Genomic DNA, 22,208 nt, shown 5'->3' with positions numbered 1-22,208 from the left:
CACTTGCACTCCTTTTAAATTTTAACTAGACTTACGTAGAAGTAATCCTACATTGTAATCTGAATCAATGACTCCTGTATGTACTTGCACTCCTTTTAAATTTAAACTAGACCTACCTATAAGTAATCCTACCATCCTCACTGGAAAGGGTCCACAGACTCCTGTTGGCACTTTTTGTGGGGGTTCTCCAGACGGAAAGCTCACAGCTTTTGTGCAGCATAAATCTACTGCGGCACTACCGCCTGTGGTGGGGGACAGGCATTGTACAGGGGTGAGGGAGTGGCCTGAGCCAGAAATGCCCCGGTTTGGAATGGAGCCCGGGACAGGCCCCTCATGGTGTTTCCTGAAATTGGGTTCTCATCTTTATCAAACTTAGAGTGACATTGATTAGCCCAATGTTTTCCTTTTTTACATTTTGGACATATTTCAGCCTCAGTAGTTTTCTTGTTTCCCCCATCTGGTGGCCTGACTCGCTGATTTTTTCTACATTCTTTTTTAGTATGACCATGCTTCCCACAGTTGAAACAAACTCCAGGAAATGGAGTTTCCTCTAAAGCACTAAAACTCTGCATAAATTGGTTAGTGCTAACCTTCATACCTCCTTTTCTGAGGAGCTGCTGAAGCAGACTCAAATAAGCCTCATGCCTTGGTCGACCCTTGTCCCATTGTTACCCTGATGCTTCCAAGCCCCCCTTCTGACTCACCACGGGGATTGCTTAAGAGTACTCGGGTGTCCTTCAGTGTAGTTCCACGTTCTCCAACTGTCACTCCGGCGACCCTTCAACCCGGGTTTGAGCCCCACGTATGGGCACCACTTGCCGAGACCAGCTCGGTCATGGAGACCCTAACCCAGCAGCGCTAGAGGAATGAAGACAAAGACACAGAAATAGAGTGCAGAGTGGGATCGGGGGGTGACAGCCTTCAGAGCTGAGAGCCCCGAACAGAGTTTGACCCACATATTTATTGACAGCAAGCCAGTGATAAGCATTATATCTATAGATTATAGATTAGCTAAAAGCATTCCTTATGGGAAACAAAGGGACAGGCTCTGGCTTGTTATCTGCAGCGGGAACATGTCCTTAAGGCACAGATCGCTCATGCTGTTGTTTGTGGTTTAGGAATGTCTTGAGCAGTTTTCTGCTCTGGGTGGGCCAGGTGTTCCTTGCTGGTAAACCAGCAACCTCCAGCGTGGGCATCGTAGCCATCACAAGCATGTCACAGTGCTGCAGAGATTTTGTTTATGGCCAGATATGGGGGGCCTGTTCCCTGCAACATCTAAACAGATATTACTGGGAATTTAGGAAAGGATACTTTGTTGTGGTGTCTTTTCAGAGACTGGCTTCCTGGCCATTTTTCCTTCTTTTTATTAACACATAAGCATCAAGATTAATTCAGAAGGCCAGTAGAATGGAAAGTCAGAATGTGGAGATGGGAGACAGAATGTAACCAATGAAAGATGTTAACATCTGGAATGAAATCAAAGTATCTACATAAAGACACTTGAAACTTATAAGCAATTATAGTAAGATTGTAGGATAAAAGTTTAATACAAAAAAAAGGTTAATATATAATACAAAAGCCAATTGCTTTGCTATATATCAGCAATGAAAAATTTGAATTTAAAATTAAAAACACCATTCACGCCAGGTGCACTGACTCACGCCTGTAATCCCAGTACTTTGGGAGGCTGAGGCGGGCGGATCACGAAATCAAGAGATCAAGACCATCCTGGCCAAGATGGTGAAACCCTGTCTCTACTAAAAATACAAAAAATCAGCTGGGCGTGGTGGCATGCGCCTGTAATCCCAGCTACTTGGGAGGCTGTGGCAGGAGAATCACTTGAATCTAGGAGGTGGAGGTTGCAGTGAGCCGAGATTGCGCCACTGCATACCAGCCTGGCAACAGAATGAGACTCCGTCTCGCAAATCAAACAACAAGCAAACAAACAAACAAAAAACACCATTCACATTAGCACCAGTAAGAGGGAATGCTTAGGTATAAATCTAATAAAATATGACAAGATCTATGTGAAGAAGATGACAAAACTAATCAAGGAAATCAAAAATAATTTCAATAAATAGCTATTTCATTTCAGTGCTAGGAAGACTCAATATTGTCAGTTCTTCCCACGTTAGTCCGTAAGTTCAATGTGATTTCAGTCAAAATCCTAGCACATTATTTTGTGGATAGCAACAAAGTAATTCTAAAGTTTATGTGGAGGGGCAAAGGCCCAAAATGGCCAATGCAATATTGAAGAACAAAGTAAAAGGCTGATGCCACCCAACTTAAACACCTACTATAAAGCTCCCATAGTGAAGACTACTATTTGCAGAATATATCAGAGAGCCCGGAAATAAACCAACACAATCATAGTTAACTGATCTTTGACAAAGGAGAGAAGACAATTCATGGAGAAAGTCTTTTTCATAGGAATACTTTTTCAAGCAGTAGTGATCAGCTGTACATTTCCATGCAAAAAAATGTGGATCTAGATACCTTGAACCTTTCACAAAAGTTAACTCAAAATTTATCATAGACCTAAATGTAAAACACAAAAACGTAAAACTTAGAATATAAGAAATTCAAGGCAACCTTGGGTTTGGTTTCGATTTTTTAAGTAAAACACTAAAAGCATAACTTGTGAAAGAAAAATAATTGATGACTTGAACTCTGTTAAAGTTAAAAACTGCTCTGCAGAAGCTGCTGTTAAAAAAATTAAAAGATAAGCCACAGACTTGGAAAAAATTAGCAAAACATATAAAGGGCTTTCATTTAACATATACAAAAAACTCTTAAAGCTTAATTGTATGAAAACAATCCAACCTAAAAATGGGCAAAATATCTGAACAGATATCTCATCAAAGAAGATACACTGAGAGCAATTAAAAAAAAAAAAAAAAGGCCTGCAGCCTCAGCTACTCAGGAGGCTGAGGCAAGAGAGTCACTTGAGGCCAGGAGTTTGAGTTTGGTCTGGGCAACATAGTGAGGCAACATAAAAAAAAAAACATTTTTTTATGGGCAACATAAAAAAATTTTTTTTAAATGATTTAATAAAGTACACTTGGTTAAAAAACAAAAGCATCCACAGAAAAACTTGCACACTGACATTTTAGCAGCTTTATTCTTAATTGCCAAAAATTGGAAGCAACCAAGATATCCTTCAATAGGTGAACAAACTAACTATGGAACATTTATACAGTGAAACAGCATTCAACAATAATAGAAAGGAACTTTCAGGGCAGGAAAAGACATAGAAGAAACTTAATGCATATTGCTAAGTGAAAGAACCCAATCTAAAAAGCTACATACTATATGATTCCAATTATATGACATTCTGGACAAGTCAAGACTACAGAGACAGTGAAGAGATAAGTGGCTGCCAGTGGTCCAGGGAATGAATAGAAGCAGCAGAAGGGATTTTTGGAAATTAAGAAAACAATCTCACTTACAATAGCTACCAAAAAACCCCTAACCAAACAAAACACTTGGGAATAAATTTAACCAAGGAGGTGAAGGACCTGTACACTGGTAACTAGAAAACATCAATGAAAGAAATTGAAGTAAACAGAAACAAATGAAAAGATATGGCCAGGTGCAGTGGCTCACGCCTGTAATTCCAGCACTTTGGGAGGCCGAGGCAGACAGATCACCTGAGGTTGGGAGTTCGAAACCAGCCTGTCCAACATGGAGAAACCCTGTCTCTACTAAAAATACAAAATTAAACAGACGTGGTGGTACATGCCTGTAATCCCAGCTACTCGGGAGGCTGAGGCAGGAGAATCGCTTGAACCCCGGAGGCTTCCTTAGCTAATGACAATGATCATAATGAAGCCTATTGGGCCTCAAGGACAAATATTCAAGAGAATAAGATAGAGAAAGACTGAAAAATTGCATCTATGTAAAGTTTATAAGGATGGAAAAGCCATGTGCATACAAATGGAATGAAAAAAACCATGAAAATATGAAGACTACATTGGTGGGATTATGGGCAATATCTTTCTTTTAAAATTCTTTCTTAATAAGTATTGTGATGTACATGGCCAACACATTCTCTTCCAAAAAATGAGAAAGAAAAAAAATAGTATACTTACTTGCAAGTTATTTCAAATGCTGTTTTCCAAATAGAGAACGGCTTTGGCGTTTTCAGACACTATGTATAATTAGTGGGTTGGTGAAGTCTATTTTAAAACTATGAAATCTTACTCCCTCCTCAGCCATCTCATCCCCACATCCTTTTCCACAGATACATCTGCCCCACCTCCTTTCCCTAAAAGACTTTGGTTTTCTCTCTCCAAGGGTCTTATCATTTAGGCTTTTGTTAACTTGTGTGTATTCAGCAGAAGCTCATGGCCTAGCATCCCCCACACAACACATGCTCCATAAAAAAGGAATTAAAGATGTGAGCTGCTGGTGTATCCCCATGGCCTGGCATAGAGTATGGGCTTATTGGCTATTCCTTCATTTCCTTTTGGTCAAGTTTTATATTAATGACTTATATATTATGGAGCACCTATTCTGTGCCAGGTGTTTTGCTAGGTATTGACAGAGTTGTACATGGAATAAGAAAGCTCGTGGTTTTAATGGGAAGGGGCAGGGCAACTACAGAACGTGAAAATAATTCATTGCCTTGCAGCTGAGGAGTAGCTTAAATTAGGCAAGTATCAAGTGCTGCCTGGAATGCCTCTTTATAAGGCCACCAAGTTGGGATACTCCCCTCTTCTTTTCCTCTTTCAGGAACCTACCAGAACAAGTCAGACCACCTTCATTCCTTCCCCAGGGCTGACTTAAAAGAACTGAAGCCAGTCCTTGGCAGAGCCACTCAGGGCAGGAGATGAGAGCCAAGAGGCTGTGCCCAGACTGTGCTCCTTACTAGGTGATGATCACTGGTCATGCCTGGTGGACAGGCACCAGAGTGATCTCAGGGGCTAGGAAGGGGGGCTCAACAGTGGGCCCTGCTTGCCGTACTTGCTCCTCTCAAGCCTTCTGGTTTCAGGCCCACTTAGCTCACATTATCCTGCCATCTTCCAGCCTCTTCTCCCTAAGCTGAAATGCAGAGCAGCTTCCCTAACTCAGCAGTCACCGTGTCACATTCCTCAAGAATCTTCAGGGAACCCTTGCTCAGACTATCGTCTACTTTTCTAGATTTCAGCCGGCCTCCTGGCTGTTTAAAAGTGTACCTGAATCATTCACACCAACAATAACACAACAGCACACTCTCCGGTGTGTTCCAAGTGTCCTGGCTGTGGCGTGGTCTCAAAAAACTGCAGCTGACTGCACATGAGTGATTAGATTAACACCTTGAACCCACCCTAAGATAGTCTGCCTTTCCCTTCTTTCCTGCCTTCCTCCTTTTCTTTCTCCCTCTCTCTCCTTTCCTATTTCTTTTTTCTTTCCTTTCCTTTATCCCCCTCCCTTCCTTTCCTCTTCTTTCCTCCCTTTTCTCTCTTTCCACTCACACATAATCTCTGTATGCCAGGCATTATTCTAGGTGCTTCACAAATATTAATTCATTCCATTCTCATATTAATTTTGGGAAGTAGGAACTATTATCATCAACATTATACAGAGAAGGAAGCTGAGGTATAGAAAGTTTAAGTAACTTGTCCAAGGTTGAGCAGTTTGTCAACGTCATTTTACTGCCAGCATGTGAAACAGGTGAGTTATATTTTTTAGAATATTAATTCTCATTAATTGAAGCCTTCCAAACAGGCGTAACTGTTCCGTTCTCTGAAACACAAGTGGAAGTGTCATAGCTGGACGGAGCAGCGTGGTATGCAGGGAGAACGGACGCGACTGGGTATTCTTCTGAAGCTCAGGAAGCAGCTCCTGGGGAGAAAGTGTCTGTTTCCCGGAAGCGGACAAGAGTTCTGTTGAGCTGAAGAGCAGGGCAGCAGCTGGGGCGAGCGAGGCTGGAGTCATGCAGGGCAGAGCCTTAACTGCTAAGCTAGGGTTTGCTCTCGATAGGACCAGCTGCCCCGAGCGGAGGCTGGAACCGGATCTCCCCGATGTGGACTCGCGGATGGGGAGGGGATCAGGACGGGGGCGGGGCCAGGGGAGGGGCGGGGCTCGGGGAGTGAGGGAGAGACTGGATGACCTGGGGCTCGCAGGTCGAGGCCAGGGGAAGGGCGGGGCTCTCGGAGGGAAGGTGGGACTGGAGGACCTAGGGCTCGCGGGGGCGGGACAAGGGGAGGGGCGGGGATCGGGGAGGGGGGAGAGACTGTGAAGGACCTGAGGCTCGCAGGGGCGGGGCCAGGGGAGGGGCGGGGCTCTGGAAGAGAAGGCGAGACTGTGGAGGACCTGGAGCTCGAGGAGGTCAGGGTAGGGAAGGGGCAGGGTTCAGGGTTCGGGGGCGGGTTGTTTACGGTGAGATCAAAATCAGGCAGGAGCCTCCGGGGTCCCTGCTGTGCCACCCGGACAGGCCGTGAGGGTGGGCCGGGGGGACGGGGCCGGGCCTGACCACGGCGGCAGAGTTCAGTCCCACTTTCCGCACGCCACCTTAGGCCCGCAGCCGTGCCGGGTGCTCGCCAGCATGTCCTTCATCCCGGTGGCCGAGGATTCCGACTTCCCCATCCACAACCTGCCCTACGGCGTCTTCTCCACCAGAGGCGACGTGAGCAGTGGGGCTTCGGCTTCCGGGCGCGGGGAGGGAGTGGAGTGGAGTGCAGTGGAATGGAGTGGAATGGAGTGGAATGAGGGGCGGGATGGAGGCTTCGGTCATTTTTCTCTTAAGATCCGTTCCGTGAGAGTGCCTGTGGGCTCGAATCCCACCTCGTAACTTTCTAGTTGTGCACATTATTTGACTTTTCAGCCTCAGTGTCCTCAGGTTTGCTGAGAATTAAATGCAAAATGAAATGAATAGTGTCACTCTCCCAGACAAGCAGAGCAAGCAGGATTCTGTTACCGGAAGCTGCAGTACGCAGGCATGCTGCCTACTCCGAGGCGGTTGCGGTGTGTTTCTCTTGCCCAAGAGGCTGGTGGTTCATCTCACTGGATAGCCCCTAACCCTAGAACCCAGGAAATGATAACCCGGTATGCGTAGCAGCTCAGAGGGGGACGCGCATGTCCTGTCTTAGAGCTGTGCGATCTAAGATGGCAAGTGTCTCTCTCTGCCTGTTGCTGGAATTCTTTCAGCTCCTGGTGTGGGCTGCCTGGCATTCCCCCACTGATCAGAAGAAAGAGGGCAGGGAAACAAACTTTGACTAAGTCAGTGTAGTCTGATTGGTAGAAATAAGTGTTTGAAAACTGGAGGTTTATCAGCAAATAGATAATAAGAGGGTCCCTAGGTTGGAAAAGCAGATTCCCTTGGATTTGTTGATGATATTTTTGGCTTAGATTTTTGCTCCCAACTTTAAAGGTACACTTCTGATTCAGCTCTGTAAGCCATAGAACCTCAGAATCAGGAAATGTTTGCTAAACGAGGGGCTTGGCAGTTGGCTTCTTCCTGGAAAGTGGGGTCCCCTCCTTCCTCTATGGCTTGTCATTGGAGGCAAGTGGCTGGCCTTTTATGGGCCTGTCTGCAGTGAGTACTTTGGTCTAGAAGAGTCAACTTGTGGTTTCATATCTGGCCAGGCTGACCAGATGTTGCAAGGACACAGAAAGTGGACACTAAATCCCCTGGAGGACACAATTTGAGGCACATTAAACCTTAACCTGTGATGGCCAACAACCTTTCTGCAGACAAAGCCCTTCCTCTGCCGTCCTCAAACACTTTGCCCTCAGCAGATGTGTCCTCCCTCACCTTTCCTGGAGCACAAATCCATTAGACAGAAACATTTGTGAGAGGCAGGCACACCCCAGTAGGGTGCTCTGACTTGCTTTCTCAGGGGAATCGAATTAATGTCCCTTAGAGTGTGGCTAGGGGCTTTCAGACACCATGTCCTGCTGTTTCAACATCAGCATGTGCAGGGCAGCCACTACAGATGTCTGGGAGAGAGAGCCCCAATCCCCCTGTCCTCTGATAGAGTGCTGGGGGTGGAGAGTTGGCCCTTTGGCCGTCCAGCTGAACAAGCCTCATCTGAAACTTTCTCTGCAGGCACTGGACATTCCAACGGTGATGGCTGCCTTGCCAGGCAAGACTAGTTGCCAAGGCAAAACCTCCCTTCCCCCATGTCAGCAGTCAGCCCTTCCTAATTTGAGTGGAATAACAATGAACACAGTCATCACTTTATTCATTTTTTTATTCCTCGAATGCTTAGGAACCCTAACTGTGGTCCAGACTGCCTAGGCTGTGAGTTGGGATCGAAGACACAGGAGATGCCTTCCTTCCATTTCTGGTTGCTCATGGACTAGTAAGGCATATGGGGTGCTCTCTGTGAAGGTAGGGGTGGTGGCCTCTGAGAACGAGATTGTAGCAGTGTGGAGCTGGTTTGCCGGGTGCCTTCTTAAAGTCCCTGGGGTCTGGCCCTGCCACTGCCTCCTGGCCTCTGCTCTCTCCAGCCACACTGGCTGCCTTTGAGTCTCTGAGACATGCTAAGAGCAGCTTCCTGCCTTCGGGCCTTAGCACATGTTGTTCCTTCTGCCTGGAATACTCGTCCCTCTGCTCTCTATATGCTTGGCCCCTTCTCACTCTTTGGGACTCAGCTTAAATGTCACCTCCTAAGCACTCTGTCTGAAAGAGCTCCCAGCTGCTGCCCAGCCTTTGTTGTCTCTCACCACACCCTGTGTTTCCTTTTGCTTCTGGAGAGAAGGAACCAAGTCACTGTTCCCAGGACCTCAGCAGCCTTTGTGTAGTGCTGGTACTGAGAAGATGCTTTCTAAATGTTTGTGGCATGAATAGCGTCTACCCTGTGTCTGTTCTTGTGGTGAGAGATTTACAGATATTAATCAAATTCTCACAATAAAACTACTGTGAAGTTATTGTCCCCATTCTACAGATGAGGAAACTGAGGCCCAGAGAGGCAAAGCATCATGCTCCAGATCTCACAGCCAGTAGGAGGCAGATATGGGGTTGATCCCCACATCGGTCAGCCTCCCAATCTGTAGGGTCCAGCCCTACGGGGCTTAGCGGGTGTTCTCCCCGTGTGTGGAAACGAGAGATTGTAAGAAATAAAGACACAAGACAAAGAGATAAAGAGAAAACAACTGGACCCGGGGGACCACTACCACCAAGACGCGGAGATCGGTAGTGGCCCCGAATGGCTGGGTGCACTGATATTTATTGCATACAAGACAAGAGGGGCAGGGTAAGGAGGCGAATCGTCCAAGTGATTGATAAGGTCAGGCAAGTCACGTGATCATGGGACAGTGGGCCCTTCCCTTTCAGGTAGCCACAGCCAGAGAGGGAAGGCAGCATACGTCAGCGTTTTCTTCTATTCACTTATAAGAAAGATCAAAGACTTTAAGACTTTCGCTATTTCTTCTACGGCTATCTTCTAAGAACTTCAAAGAGGAACCAGGAGTATGGGAGGAACATGAAAGTGGACAAGGAGTGTGACCATTGAAGCACAGCACCACAGGGAGGGGTTTAGGCCTCCAGATGACTGCGGGCAGGCCTGGATAATATCCAGCCTCCCACAAGAAACTGGTGATGCAGAGTGTTTCCTGACTCCGCCAAGGAAAGGAGACTCCCTTTCGTGGTCTGCTAAGTAATGGGTGCCTTCCCAGACACTGGCATTACCGCTTGACCAAGGAGTCCTCAAGCGGCCCTTATGCAGGCGTGACAGAGGGCTCACCTCTTGCCTTCTTGGTCACTTCTCACAATGTCCCTTCAGTACCTCACCCTATACCCACTGGTTATTCCTAGGTTATATTAGTAATGCAACAAAGAGTACTATTAAAAGCTAATGATTAATAATGTTTATAGTAATGATTGATAATTGTCCATGATCATCTGTATATCTAATTTGTATTATAACTGTATAGCAGTATAGCTACAGTTGTGCCTTCAGTCTCTTGCCTCGGCACCTGGGTAATCCTTCGCCCACACCAATCCCATATTTCCCCCTCTATGTCAGGCTGGGAGTTGGGTAATGCTTTCCCTTGGAAAACTTTATATCAGATATGACCAACTGTTTTAAAACAGAGGGAATGCACATTTTTCTCTTGAAGTTAGACAAATGGAGTCTCCCTCCTTGGGTTGTTTCCCTCAAGTTGCATATGGGAAACTGAGGCCCAGAGAGGACCAGGGACTTGTCCAAGATGATAAGATGGTGAATGAGGGAACAGACTTGGAGCCCAGGACTCCTGGATCCGACTTGTGAGCCCCTTCTAGTTTTGTGCTGAAGAAAATAACTCCCAAAGTTAAAAGTAGAGGGTACTCACTCTCTCAGACTTTTTCTGAGTCCTCAGGTCATAGTTTGAAGCACAAGTTTGAAGCTTCTATGCTTTGTTTGCATTTGAGGCATCAGGCAGCTGCACTTGTGACCCCATTTTGGAGGTTGCTTAGTGGTGGTGGCTCCTTCTTGCCTTCAGCTGGGTGTGGGGACCAGGGTCAGAGATGTGGTCCACGGGTCTGACCTGCACATTCCCTGAATGGAAAACCACTTGGATCCAGGTGGTTCAGCTCTTTGCCTACTGCAGCAGATTTTCCATTTTCAGGAGGGGAAGACTGAGGCACAGGGAGTTGGCAGCGGGTCTGATAATGGGTAGCTAAGCTCTTCGGGCAGCCTCTTCTAGGGTAGGCTCTGCTGGGACCTCAGGTGAGGATTGTGGCTCTGCTCTACCCCGGTCCCAAGAGCTGACATGCATGGAGAAATGGCCATCTTTTCTCAGCCCACCCCAGTGAGCAGCCGATGGAGATAAGGCCAGCCAATAATCCCACCACTAAGCTCGCTGGCACTGAAATGGCCAAGCTGGTGGTTCAGGAGAGCTGGAAGCCTGACTCAGGACAGAGCACCAGGAAGTTGAGTCTGCAAACATGCCCTCTGGTTCTTGTTGACGAGCAAAGCTCAGGGTTGTGGGGACAAAGACCAGGCCTTAACAAATATTTAAGACATCTTTGCTGATGCTGGGATTTTGTGGTGCAGAAAGGAACTTCCCTTGCATGTTCTGAGCAGTCTGGCTTCCTGCAGCTCCCTTATAACCTGAGCTCTCCTCCATTTGAGCCACAACAGAGCTCATTAATCCAAGCCACCTGGCCCTCAGCACTGTGCATCGGGCACTCACTGCTCCACTGCACAACTGAATTACCCTGAGCCAAGGCCTAGGTTAAACCTGGAAAATAATCCAACATCCTGGTAAGGTGGTGAGCTCCTCGTCACTGGAGGCATTTATGTAGTGCCTAGGGAACTTTGCAGGGGACTTTGGTCATGTTAAGTGGCTAGGACCAGGCTGACTGCTCTTCCCCTAGTCCAAGGGATATTTGATTTATTTCCCATTCAGGGAACACAGATTCTTTTCCATTTAGTCCTGGAAGCAGAGATGGCACAAGGGAGCTGGGGCAGGATGCTGAGAAGGTGGTTCTTCAATCCGCTCTGTACACAGGGCCACCTAAAGGGGGACCCATGGCCTCTTCAATAGGCAGGCTTTCTGAGGAAATGAGCCAAGCCCAGCCAGGGACTTTTTCTGGTGCTGACCATGTCATCTTCCTCCTAGCCAAGATTGAGGATAGGCGTGGCCATTGGCGACCAGATCCTGGACCTCAGCGTCATCAAGCACCTCTTTACTGGGCCTGTCCTCTCCAAACACCAGGATGTCTTCAATCAGGTAGGACATTGTGAAACGGCTTGTTCCTGACCTCAGTGGCACTGCAGATGCCAAAAAGAGAATGCTCCTTGCGTTCCATTATCGATAAAGGTAACGCCATCGGAGGTCTCAGAAGTTATACTTGGATAAGGTTGGGGTTGTCAGACAAGCTGGTAGGAGGTGGCCTTGGGATAATTCAGGGTGGCTTCTCACCTCAGGGTGAGTTCCTAGGTGAAAAAAGTCTCAATGTCTGCAGTCCTGGGTCGTTTCCAGTTGTCTCTGAGGTGAAGCTCTTCAGGAACTCTGGTTACTTTCCTTGTCAAGCTGTTTGAGCCTCTGCCTGTCCAAGGGCTGTGTGGGCCCCCAAGGGAGGGAGCTACGAGCCCTGCCCTCCAGTTCTGTGGAAGCAGCCATGGAGGAGTCAGCCTGAAGTACGTGTTCACATGGGATGGACATGAATTTGCTTCCCTGTAAATGGTCAGCTACTTTGATATAGCATCTTGTCATTGCATGGGTCAGGAAGGAGGGTGGGATTTATGGGTACCTCTTGTGTGCCAGGAGCTTCGCACACATCCTCTCCTTCAATCCTCCTGACCACCCTCTGGCATAGGAATTGGAATTCCTATGGGGGCCTGAGCATCTAGATGGGGACCTGAAATTCTGGAATGAGACACTGTTTTCCCAAGCTCTACAGCTAAAAGTATCAGAGCTGGAGCTGGAACTCTGACTCTTAGAACCTACAAGGGCTTTTTCTGCTATGCCTCACTGGCTACAAAACCTCTTCTTTTTTTAAATTAGAAAAGCTCTTGACCGGGCATGGTGGCTCACACCTGTAACCCCAGCACTTTGTGAGGCTGAGGCGGGTGGATCACTTGAGATCAGGAGTTCGAGACCAGCCTGGCCAACATAGTGAAACCCTCGCTCTACTAAAAATACAAAAATTAGCTGGGCGTGGTGGTGCACGCCTATGATCCCAGCTACTCAGGAGGCTGAGGCAGGAGAATTGCTTGAACCTGGGAAGCAGAGGTTGCAGTGAGCCGAGATCACATCAGTGCACTCCAGCCTGGGTGACAGAGTGGAAATGTTTTTTTTAAATAGAGATGAAGTCTCACTATATTGCCCAGGCTGATCTTGAACTCCTGGGCTCAAGTGATCCTCCAACTCGGCCTCCCAATGTGCTGGGATTATAGGCATGAGCCATCACACCCAGCCCCAAACCTCTTCTTAACTGATGTGAAAGGAATTAGTTTAGGCTGTGATCACTCTGCAGATTGGAGTGTGCCTCTACTGGAAGAACATGGCCACCTTCAACTGTGGGCTGGGCCAAGTTTAGCACAGTTGCTGTGCCAGGTAGCAGCTCCTGGGCTTGTGTGCAGGTGCAGGAGGGCATGAGGCAACGTCAAGAGAGGATATGCTTTTCTCCAGCTTGATGAATAGATGACAAAACTAAGAGCAGAGGTCCTGAGAGTTTGAGTGAATGGGAGAGAAGTGGCAGGGGGAGGCAAGCTGGCTGGCCTCCCATTGGCAGGAGGGATACTCCCTGGGTTTTCCTGTGCGTAATCTTCTTTCTCCGTGTTTTGGTCTTAGCCTGTGCTCAACAGCTTCATGGGCCTGGGTCAGGCTGCCTGGAAGGAGGCGAGAGTGTTCTTGCAGAACTTGCTGTCTGTGAGCCAAGCCAGACTCAGAGATGACACTGAACTTCGGAAGCGGTGAGAAGCACGTGGTCATGGAGGTGATGAGGAGACGCAGCAGGGGAGAGGAGGGCTGTGTGGTGGTCAGTGCCATTCTGAGTCACAGCTCGGCAGCCTTAGTGTGGTCAAGTGAGACCTGCCCCCATACAGCCCCTGCCTGAGCTGCATATTGATGGGAGGGCTTTGGGAGGACTGGGATTGCCTTGGTGCCTGGACTGGAGCTGCCCGAGCTAGGCCAGGCCAGGCCCATTGGCCCTCTCTCTTACTCAGCCGGTCCTCATTAGCATCATCTGTGCCCTCATCTGGTTCCTAGAGTAGGAAAGAGTTTCCACGTGTCCCATTTCCTAGGGTAGAATATAGAGGCGGCTTCAGTGGGTGGATGTCCTCTCAGCTGTGAAAGGTTCAGCATAGCTCTGGCCCCAGGCCAGCCAGGAGGTGCCCACTGGAGACTGTGGATAATCTTGGGGATGGTCTGGACTGAGCCTGTGGATGGGACTGCACTTTGCTGCCTGCTTGACTTTGAAGCCCCTGGTTCTGTGTTTCAGTGCATTCATCTCCCAGGCTTCTGCCACGATGCACCTTCCAGCCACCATAGGTGAGTGCAGTCTCTTCACCAAGGCAAGAACGGAGCAGCTTCATGGGCCAAGAGGGCTGGCCAGGTGCTTTGATTCTGCATCTGGGTGGAGGGTCCCTGCTGGGGGCGGGGAGATAGAGGGGCTCTGGGGCTGTTACCCCCTCCTCATCACTGACCTTTCTCAGCACCCAAGCCCGGCATTCACTCGGGCTATATCTTGGCTCAGGTAGTGAGTTGCAGGCTGGTCAAGTTCATGACTAGCTACATGGCTCCCTGCAGAAGGATTCAGCTACAAGCCTGCCCCAGAAGGATTCAGCAAATTGCTCTCCTTCCCCAAAAGGCTATGGGACAAGTTCTCTGAGCTCAGTCTGTGAGCAGTTTTGAGGAAAGACGCCAGAGGGTTATGAAGGGCCCCAGTTTGAGCACGTGGCAGGATGTCTGGTTGGAGCGTCATTCAGGAAGTTGGAGCTGTTGAAACTCTCAACCTGAAGCAGAGAGAGGCTGGTTCAGCCTGCGGCCCAAAGCGCAGCCCTCTTCCTTGTGCACAGGCCTCCTCAGCTGGGTTACCCGGGCACCTGTAAGCTGAGGAGCCGGTTGACCCTGCCCTGGGGCACACTGCCTCTCTGGAACAGCTCTTGCTGTCCGGGGAGAGTCCTTTGCTGCTGGGCTGCTTGGGCTAAGCTGACTGGAGGATGGGACTGGGGACAGGGGCTGAGTCACCTGCCTCCTCCCAGCCCCTCTCACTCCCTACCCTCACGCACTCATGGGACTGTGCTATTTTTTGGCAAACCAGCTGTTGTGCAAACCATATGTCTTTCAGCGATTCCTCATCATGTTTGGTTGACTGATGGTGCTCTTTCTTGTTATTATTATTATTTTTTGTTATGGATTTATTCTTTTGAAAAATCTCTCAGCTATTACTTCTCTGCATTGGGACCGAAGATGGGAAGCAGCAGCTAAGGCTCCACCTGCCCCGTGGACTTTTCTTCCTCTCCTCACCCTTCACCATGACTGTTGCTAGTCTAGGCTGTTGATATTGATGAATACCCAGCTTTTTTTTTTTTTTTTTTCTTTGAGGAGACAAGGAGACATTTAGGAAGATAAAACAGGCAGACTGTCCCAACTGGTTTTTCTTTCAGATTTTTAATTCTCCGAATGGTAGATATGCCTCCAGCTTGCTGGCCAGCCCGTTCAGTTCATCATAATCAATAGGCACTGATATGCATCTGCAGCGTGCACACCCTTGTCCTTGGCACTTGGGCAGAGTCCAAGAAAATGAGGACTGGGCTGGGGCTGTCCTGGAATGTCCACAGTCTAGCAAAGATGTGCACACACATAACCGGAGCACCAGTGGGAAGCGAAGCCTGCCCCAGAAGGATTCAGGGGAGGGGATTTGGAGGGGCAAGAGATCCTGCTAGAGAGAGCAGGGAAGGCTTCAGGGAGGAGGGGGCCTCAAAGAGTTGCCAGGATTTGAACACACAGGACAAAGGAGAAGTCAGTCAGTATACGCGTGGTGAGGGAGCCTGTGGGAACTCGGGAATGGCAGTTGTGTGTGGTAAAAGTGGGGAGCCTGAGAAGGGGGGTGGTATCAGCCACTTGGTGTTCACATTCCACTGTCAGTTTCAGAAAGTCTGGACTCCTAATTTCTTATTTGTTTCTCAGCTGAGGGCTCTCAGAACAAATCTTCAGTGAGGATATTTTGTATTGCATTTGGTGCTGTCACTGCTGGCTGCAGGCTGAGCTCTGGATGTGTAAACAGTATTGTGTGCACACTCATGGCTCCAGTGCTTAGAACAGTGCATTCTCTTTCCTGAGGCATCCGGGTTGCTGATGGGATCTCTTGGGTCTCTCCTCTGCAGGAGACTACACAGACTTCTATTCCTCTCGGCAGCATGCTACCAATGTCGGAATCATGTTCAGGGACAAGGAGAATGCATTGATGCCAAATTGGTATGTTCTGGGCCAAATGTTTGCATAAGTTCAAAGTCTTTCTTTTCATTTCCAGCAGCATGTTTGTCTCAGGGGCTGCCAAGTTCTTCTTAAAGTAAACTGGGGAGGAAAAGCAGTTACGATGTTGTAACCTCTGGAAGCAGTGGTCTCAGTTTCTGGTCTCCTGCTCAGCTTGGCTCAGGACTTGCTGTGGGATCGAAGGGCAAGTCTCTTAAGCTCCTTTGGACAGCAGGGGTTGGAATTAGATTCCCTGAATCACTACTCTCCTTCTGGAGTCTTTCATTTATAAGCTGTGTATTATTGTACTATGGGCAAGTCTTAGACTCTAGCATGCTCCATACTTACATTTTCTGATGAATGAGAATTCTCAAATGTGCCCAGTGCTGTATATTCCTCAACATGTGATCTGTTTCATTCATTTGTTTGAACCTCATAGTAGTTCTGTGATGTCACAAGGCCATGATTGTAAGCCCCATTTTACAGATGGGAAAATGGGCTCAGAGAAGGATCAACTTGCCTGAGCACAACAGGGCCACAGCCTGTCTCCCAGCCCCCAGATCAGGCCATTGACCAAGCTGAGGATGCAGAGCTGGGATCCTTGCCCTTTGTTCTGTGTTGTCTGCTGGTTGAGTTGATTCCTTGGAACTGAAGAGGGCTTGGACACAGTGACAGGCATACACCCCAGGCTCCAGTGCCATCAGTCACACACAGGAGCTGGGTTAGGGACAGGGCTTTACTCTCTCTTGAGTGAGTGTCTCCAGTAGGCTATGCCATGAGAGGAGGGTCTGTTAGAACCAAGATAAAGAAGAAAGAAAGGGAGAGAGAGCAGTTCCAAGCCAGACATGTTGAGCAACAAGGCCAAGGTTGCAGAACAAGGCATGGGTGAATCTGAGACCAGAACCCATACTCCGGGTTCCAGGCTCCCATGTGAGATGGGCAAATATTTGAGACTCTTGCATTTTATAGACTCCAGGCTGTATTTGTCCCCAGCCAGCTTCAACTTGTCTATCTGAGTGTCCTTGGCAGTGATGACCCAGTGGACTGCCCAGCCCCAGAAGAGCTGGCTATCACCTATGTGCCAGGATCCCAGTGGCCAAAGGGCACGGGTACCAGGAAGTGAGAGGAGAGCCGGGACCTGGGAAATGAGTGTTGACTATGTCTGAAACCAAGTGTGGGGGCCACAGCCATCCTTGCCCCATGTTCTTCTGCAGAATAAGAGCAAACAGGCCTTCTCTAGCCATGTTTGATGCAAGATGACCCACGGCTGTGACTTTTTAACTTTCTGTACATAGTCTTCATTATAAATGTAATGTATATTTACTGGAATTAACTCAAACACTACAGAAAATATGTAAAGTAAAACATTTACAATTTAAAATATGTCTTCTCTTTGACCTGCAATGCTCACTTTCATGCATCTATCCTACAGAAATAAAAGCACCAGTGGGTTGTATCCAAAAGCAAGGATGTTAATTAGCAGAGTTTCTAGTGGCCCAGAGCTGGAAGTAATCTGAATGCTTATCGGTGAAGGAATGGTTGAAAAATTGGTCTATTCACAATATGAAATGTTTTGTAGCTAGTGAAAGATTTAGATCAAGAGAGATGTTCATTGATCTATGTTAAGTGAAATAGGTAAACTATAGGCAATTAGGTAAAGTGTGTTTCACTTTTATAAAAAAAGCACAAAAAATATATATGTACATACACACTGTATTAGTTTTCTGTTGCTGCTGTAACAAATCACCACAAACTTGGTGGCTTAAAACATAAATATATTCTCTTCTAGTTCTGGAGGCCAGAAGTCGAAAATCAGTCTCACTGGCTAAAGCCAAGGTGTCAGCAGGGCTTGTTCCTTCTGGAGGCTCTAGGAGAGAACCCATTTCCTTGACTGTTTGGCTTTAGAGGTTGCCTGTATCCCTTGCCTTTTGACCCCTTCCTCACATCACTCCAACCACTCGCTTCCACTGTTACATTTCCTACTTCCTCCTTTGACCTTGCCTCTGTCTATAAGGACCCTTGTGATTACATTTAGGGCTCACTCAAATAACCAGGGACAGTATCCCTATCTCAAGATCCCTAACTTAATCACATCTGCAAAACCCTTTTTGCCATGTAATAATATCCACAGGCTGCAGGGATTAGGATCTGGATATCTTTTGGAGGGCTGTTTTTCAGCTTAACACACACACACGCATGTGCACGTGCACACACACACACTTATGCATACATTATTTCCATAGGCTGGTATGAGCATAGAGAAAGGCAAAAAACATCAGACTGCAGATTAACATTGCTTTCCTCAGGGGAGTGGCTGGATGGGGAGAGATTACTAACTCCTTTTTTTCATCTGAATTGTTTGCATTATTACATGCCATGTAATTGCATGCAATTGAATTTTATAATTTAATCCAATAAAGGAACCAAAGTGGGTAAAAAAGGGAGCTCTTCCTCAGCCACTCACCAGGGGCAACTACTTTGAACAAGTTGGATATGCTGCCTCCTGTACTTTGCTCCAGGTTACACATGCATGACCACACATATGCATGCATACATATGCATTTTATTTCTTTCGTTAACAAAACAAGGCCATGCTGAAATTTGCTTTTTTTCACTTCATCATTGACATATCTCCATGTAAATAAGTTTAAATCTACCTCAGTCTTTTATAAAATAAGTTTTTTGGAGTAGGTAATACAAGATAATTACACAGTAAAATATCATTTTTATAAAAAGATACAAAAATATGGTCCACTAGGGCTGGGCGCAGTGGCTCACATCTGTAATCCCAGCACTTTGGGAGGCCGAGGTGGGTGGATCAGAAGGTCAGGAGTTTGAGACCAGCCTGGCCAGTATGGTGAAACCCGGTCTCTACTCAAAATACAAAAATTAGCAGCTGGGCATAGTGGCTCACGTCTGTAATCCCAGCACTTTGGGAGGCCGAGATGGGTGGATCACCTGAGGTCAGGAGTTCGAGACCAGCCTGACCAACATGGTGAAACCCCATCTCTACAAAAGTACAAAAATTAGCTGGGCATGATGGCGGGTGCCTGTAATCCCAGCTAATTGGGAGACTGAGGCAGAAGAATCACTTGAACCTGGGAGGCGGAGGTTGCAGTGAGCTGAGATCATGCCATTGCACTCCAGCCTGGGCAAGAGAGCGAGATTCTGTCTCAAAAAAAAAAAAAAAATTAGCCAGCTGTGGTGGCAGGCGCCAGTAGTCGCAGCTAGTTGGGAGGCTGAGGCAGGAGAATCATTTGAACCCAGGAGGTGGAGGTTGCAGTGAGCCAAGATCACGCCACTGCACTCCAGCCTGGGTGACAGAGTGAGACTCTGTCTCAAACCTCACCCCCCGGTCCCCAAAAAAACAGTACAGTAATAAAAGTGTCTAGAAATATAGGGAAATGAGGACCATGCTGGTTTCCTCTAGGGTGAGGGGCAGGAAGGGAGGGAAGAAGAGTGAGACCAGGGAGGGATCCCAAGGATGCATTGGACTGGATTAGTGAAGTGGTATTTCTTTAGCTCCTTGGTAGTGCATGGTGACTTTTGTTATTACATGTATTTGTATATCATAAATATTGCAAAATAATTTATCAAACATTTAAAAAATTAAAAGCAATAAAAAGACTCAATATATATGAATGGTTGAGAATTCAAAAGGTACTTAAGGGTAAACAATGGGAAAAAACAGAACTCAACCACCTATGGGCCACCATCCAGTTCCCTTCTCCAGAGGCAAAACTGTTCATCAGTGTCATATATATATTTTCTTTTTTTTTTTTTTTTTGAGACAGGGTCTTACTTGGTCACCCAGGCTGGAGTGCAGTGGCATGACCTTGGCTCACTGCAGCCTTGACCTCCCAGGTTGAAGCCATCCTCCTGCCTCAGTCCCCTAAGTAGCTGGGACTAAAGGTGCATGCCACCATGCCTGGCTAATTTTTTAATTTTTTGTAGAGATGAGTTTTCGCCATGTTGACCAGGCTGGTCTCAAAATCCCGGACTCAAGCGATCTGCCTGCCTTGGTCCCCCAAAATGCTGGGGTTATAGGCGTGAGTCACCGTGCCTGGCCTTCTTATATATTTTTTCACAGATGTTTTTGCATACTCTGCCAGTTTATCTATACAGTCACTTCTCTATTATTTGTTTAAAAGGTGTTTTATAAATGATAGAAATTAACCCTTTGTTGCAATGCATTGCAAATATTTTCTCCCGGTATGTTCTTTTTTCTTTGTTTGCCAGTCTTTCTAGATACAGAGTTTTGCATTTTTATAAAGTCAAGCACGCCAATCATTTTCCTTATGGCATTTACTTTTGTGTAATGTTTAGAAAGGCTTTCTCCACCCCAAGAATTTGGAAATTGTGTGTGTGTGTGTGTTTTTGTTGTTGTTGTTTTTTCTAGTGTCCGTAATAGCCTTTCTTTGTACATTTAGATCTTGAATCCATCTGGATTTCCTTTTATGTGTGAGGTGTGGTGTGGGTCTGTATCCATTTCCTGGGGCTGCTATGAGAAAAAGTCACAACAACAGGAATTTATCCCCTCAGTTTCTGGAGGCCATAAGTCTGCAATCAAGGTGTCAGCAGGGCCATCGCCTCCTGAAGCTTCTAGGACCATCGCTGTCCTTGCTGCTTCCAGCTTCCGGGGGCTGCAGGCGTTCCTTGTGGCTGCATCACTCCAGTGTCTGCCTCTGTCTTCACGTGGCCTTCTCCTCCTCTCTACATCTTCTCTTCTGTCTCTTATAAGGACGTTTCTAATTGGATGTAGGGCTCACCTGGATAATCCAGGATGATCACATCTCAAGATTCTTAACTTGATTAACTGTAAAAAGACTCTTTTTCCATATTTTCTGGGAGTTAGGACATGGCTGTATCTTTTTTTTTTTTTTTTGGGGGGGGGGGCGCGGAGTTTTGCTCTGTTGCCCAGGCTGGCGTGCAGTGGTGCGATCTCGGTTCACTGCAACCTCCACCTCCCAGGTTCAAGTGATTCTCCTGCCTCAGCCTCCCGAATAGCTGGGACTATAGGCATGCACCACCATGCCTGGCTAATTTTTGTATTTTTAGTAAAAACGGGTTTCACCATATTACCCAAACTGTTCTCGAACTCCTGGCCTCATATGATCTGCCTGCCTCGGCCTCCCAAAGTGCTGGGATTACAGGCGCGAGCCACTGCACCTAGTCCAGAATTTTCTTCCTTTTTGAGGCTGAATAATATTCTACTGTATGTATGTACCACAGTTTGTTTATCCATGTGTCCATGGATGGAAACTTGTAAGCACCTTTTGATTTTTGAGCCATATGTATATGGCGACTCTTTGTTTCTAATTTTTGAAGTTTTTAAACTTAATTGACAACATGTAACAGCTCTGATGCCCTGCATTCTCTTGCCTTTCTTTCTCAGGCTGCACTTACCAGTGGGCTACCATGGCCGTGCCTCCTCCATCGTGGTGTCTGGTACCCCAATCCGAAGGCCTATGGGGCAGATGAAACCTGATGACTGTAAGTGACCCCAGCATCCAGACCCTGCTGGTGCCCAGCTCTCTGTTTCCACACAGTGAGTTCTGTGGCCTCACTCACAGCAGTCTTTTTTTTTTTTCTGGTGTTACTCCAGCTAAGCCTCCTGTGTATGGTGCCTGCAAGCTCTTGGACATGGAGCTGGAAATGGTGAGTGAGCTTGGTGTTTTATTGCCACGGGATCTATAGACACCCAGCAGGAGAGCCCTCCGGGATGGCTGCCTGCACCATGAGCCGCCCACTCCTCTCCTCTTCAGCCACATTGGCAGCTGCTCTGTGTCCCCACCTGGCCGTCAGAAGGACAGTTGAGTCTCATTACTTGCAGATTCTGTATTTGAGAATTCACAACTATTTGCTAACATTTATTTGTAAGTCCAAAATTAATATTCACAGAGCTTTTGTGGGCACGTGTGGACATGCGCAGAGCAGTGAAACATGAGCTGCCCGGTGAGCACGTTCCCAGGTGAGGCTGGACAAGGTGTTACTCTGCCTTCTTGTCTCAGCTCATACTGTAAACACGTGTCCTTTGTGGTCTATTTAGTGCCATGTTTTTTTGTGTGTATCTGTGCTTTTTTAGCGGTTTCACTGTTTTTTTATAATGGCCCCAAGTGCAGTGCTGAAGTGCCGTCTAGTGTCCCTAGCACAGGAAGACTGTGATGTGCCTAATGGAGAGAATATGCGTGTTAGTAAGCTTCATTCAGGCAAGGTACAGTGCTGCTGCCTGAGCTCAATGTTCATGAATCAACAAAATATATTACATAAAGTGTTTTTAAGCAGAAACATACAGAAAACAAGGTTATATAGTTAAGTTTTGATTAGTTGATAAACATTTTCTGACCAAAGGCTTGTAGCACCCTAATCCTGTG

At 47.1% G+C, this 22,208-nt stretch overlaps 1 protein-coding gene across 9 annotated transcripts in view; it reads left to right on the top strand.

The window, feature by feature from the left end:
• The first annotated feature begins 6,126 nt into the window (after nucleotides 1-6,126).
• FAH (fumarylacetoacetate hydrolase) overlaps nucleotides 6,127-22,208 on the top strand; it is a 34,873-nt gene continuing 18,791 nt past the window's right edge. For 2 of the 9 annotated variants that reach the window (XR_002523145.2, XM_009210761.3), the window contains exons 1-7: nucleotides 6,282-6,610; nucleotides 11,533-11,643; nucleotides 13,210-13,331; nucleotides 13,859-13,908; nucleotides 15,747-15,837; nucleotides 21,230-21,327; nucleotides 21,440-21,492. Coding sequence is in view for 8 of the 9 variants with exons in the window: in XM_009210761.3 (XP_009209025.1) it covers nucleotides 6,530-6,610; nucleotides 11,533-11,643; nucleotides 13,210-13,331; nucleotides 13,859-13,908; nucleotides 15,747-15,837; nucleotides 21,230-21,327; nucleotides 21,440-21,492 (606 nt within the window). In the remaining variant the exon portion in view is untranslated. Of the gene's footprint in view, nucleotides 6,146-6,242; nucleotides 6,611-6,691; nucleotides 9,183-11,532; nucleotides 11,644-13,209; nucleotides 13,332-13,858; nucleotides 13,909-15,746; nucleotides 15,838-21,229; nucleotides 21,328-21,439; nucleotides 21,493-22,208 lie in introns of those variants that run through there. The other 7 variants (XM_021940813.2, XM_009210756.3, XM_009210757.2 and 4 more) reach the window with 7 other exon arrangements.

This window comes from Papio anubis, chromosome 7 (assembly GCF_008728515.1).
Source record: "Papio anubis isolate 15944 chromosome 7, Panubis1.0, whole genome shotgun sequence".
Classification (NCBI taxonomy): domain Eukaryota; kingdom Metazoa; phylum Chordata; class Mammalia; order Primates; family Cercopithecidae; genus Papio; species Papio anubis.
This window is presented reverse-complemented; position numbering and strand designations above follow the sequence as displayed.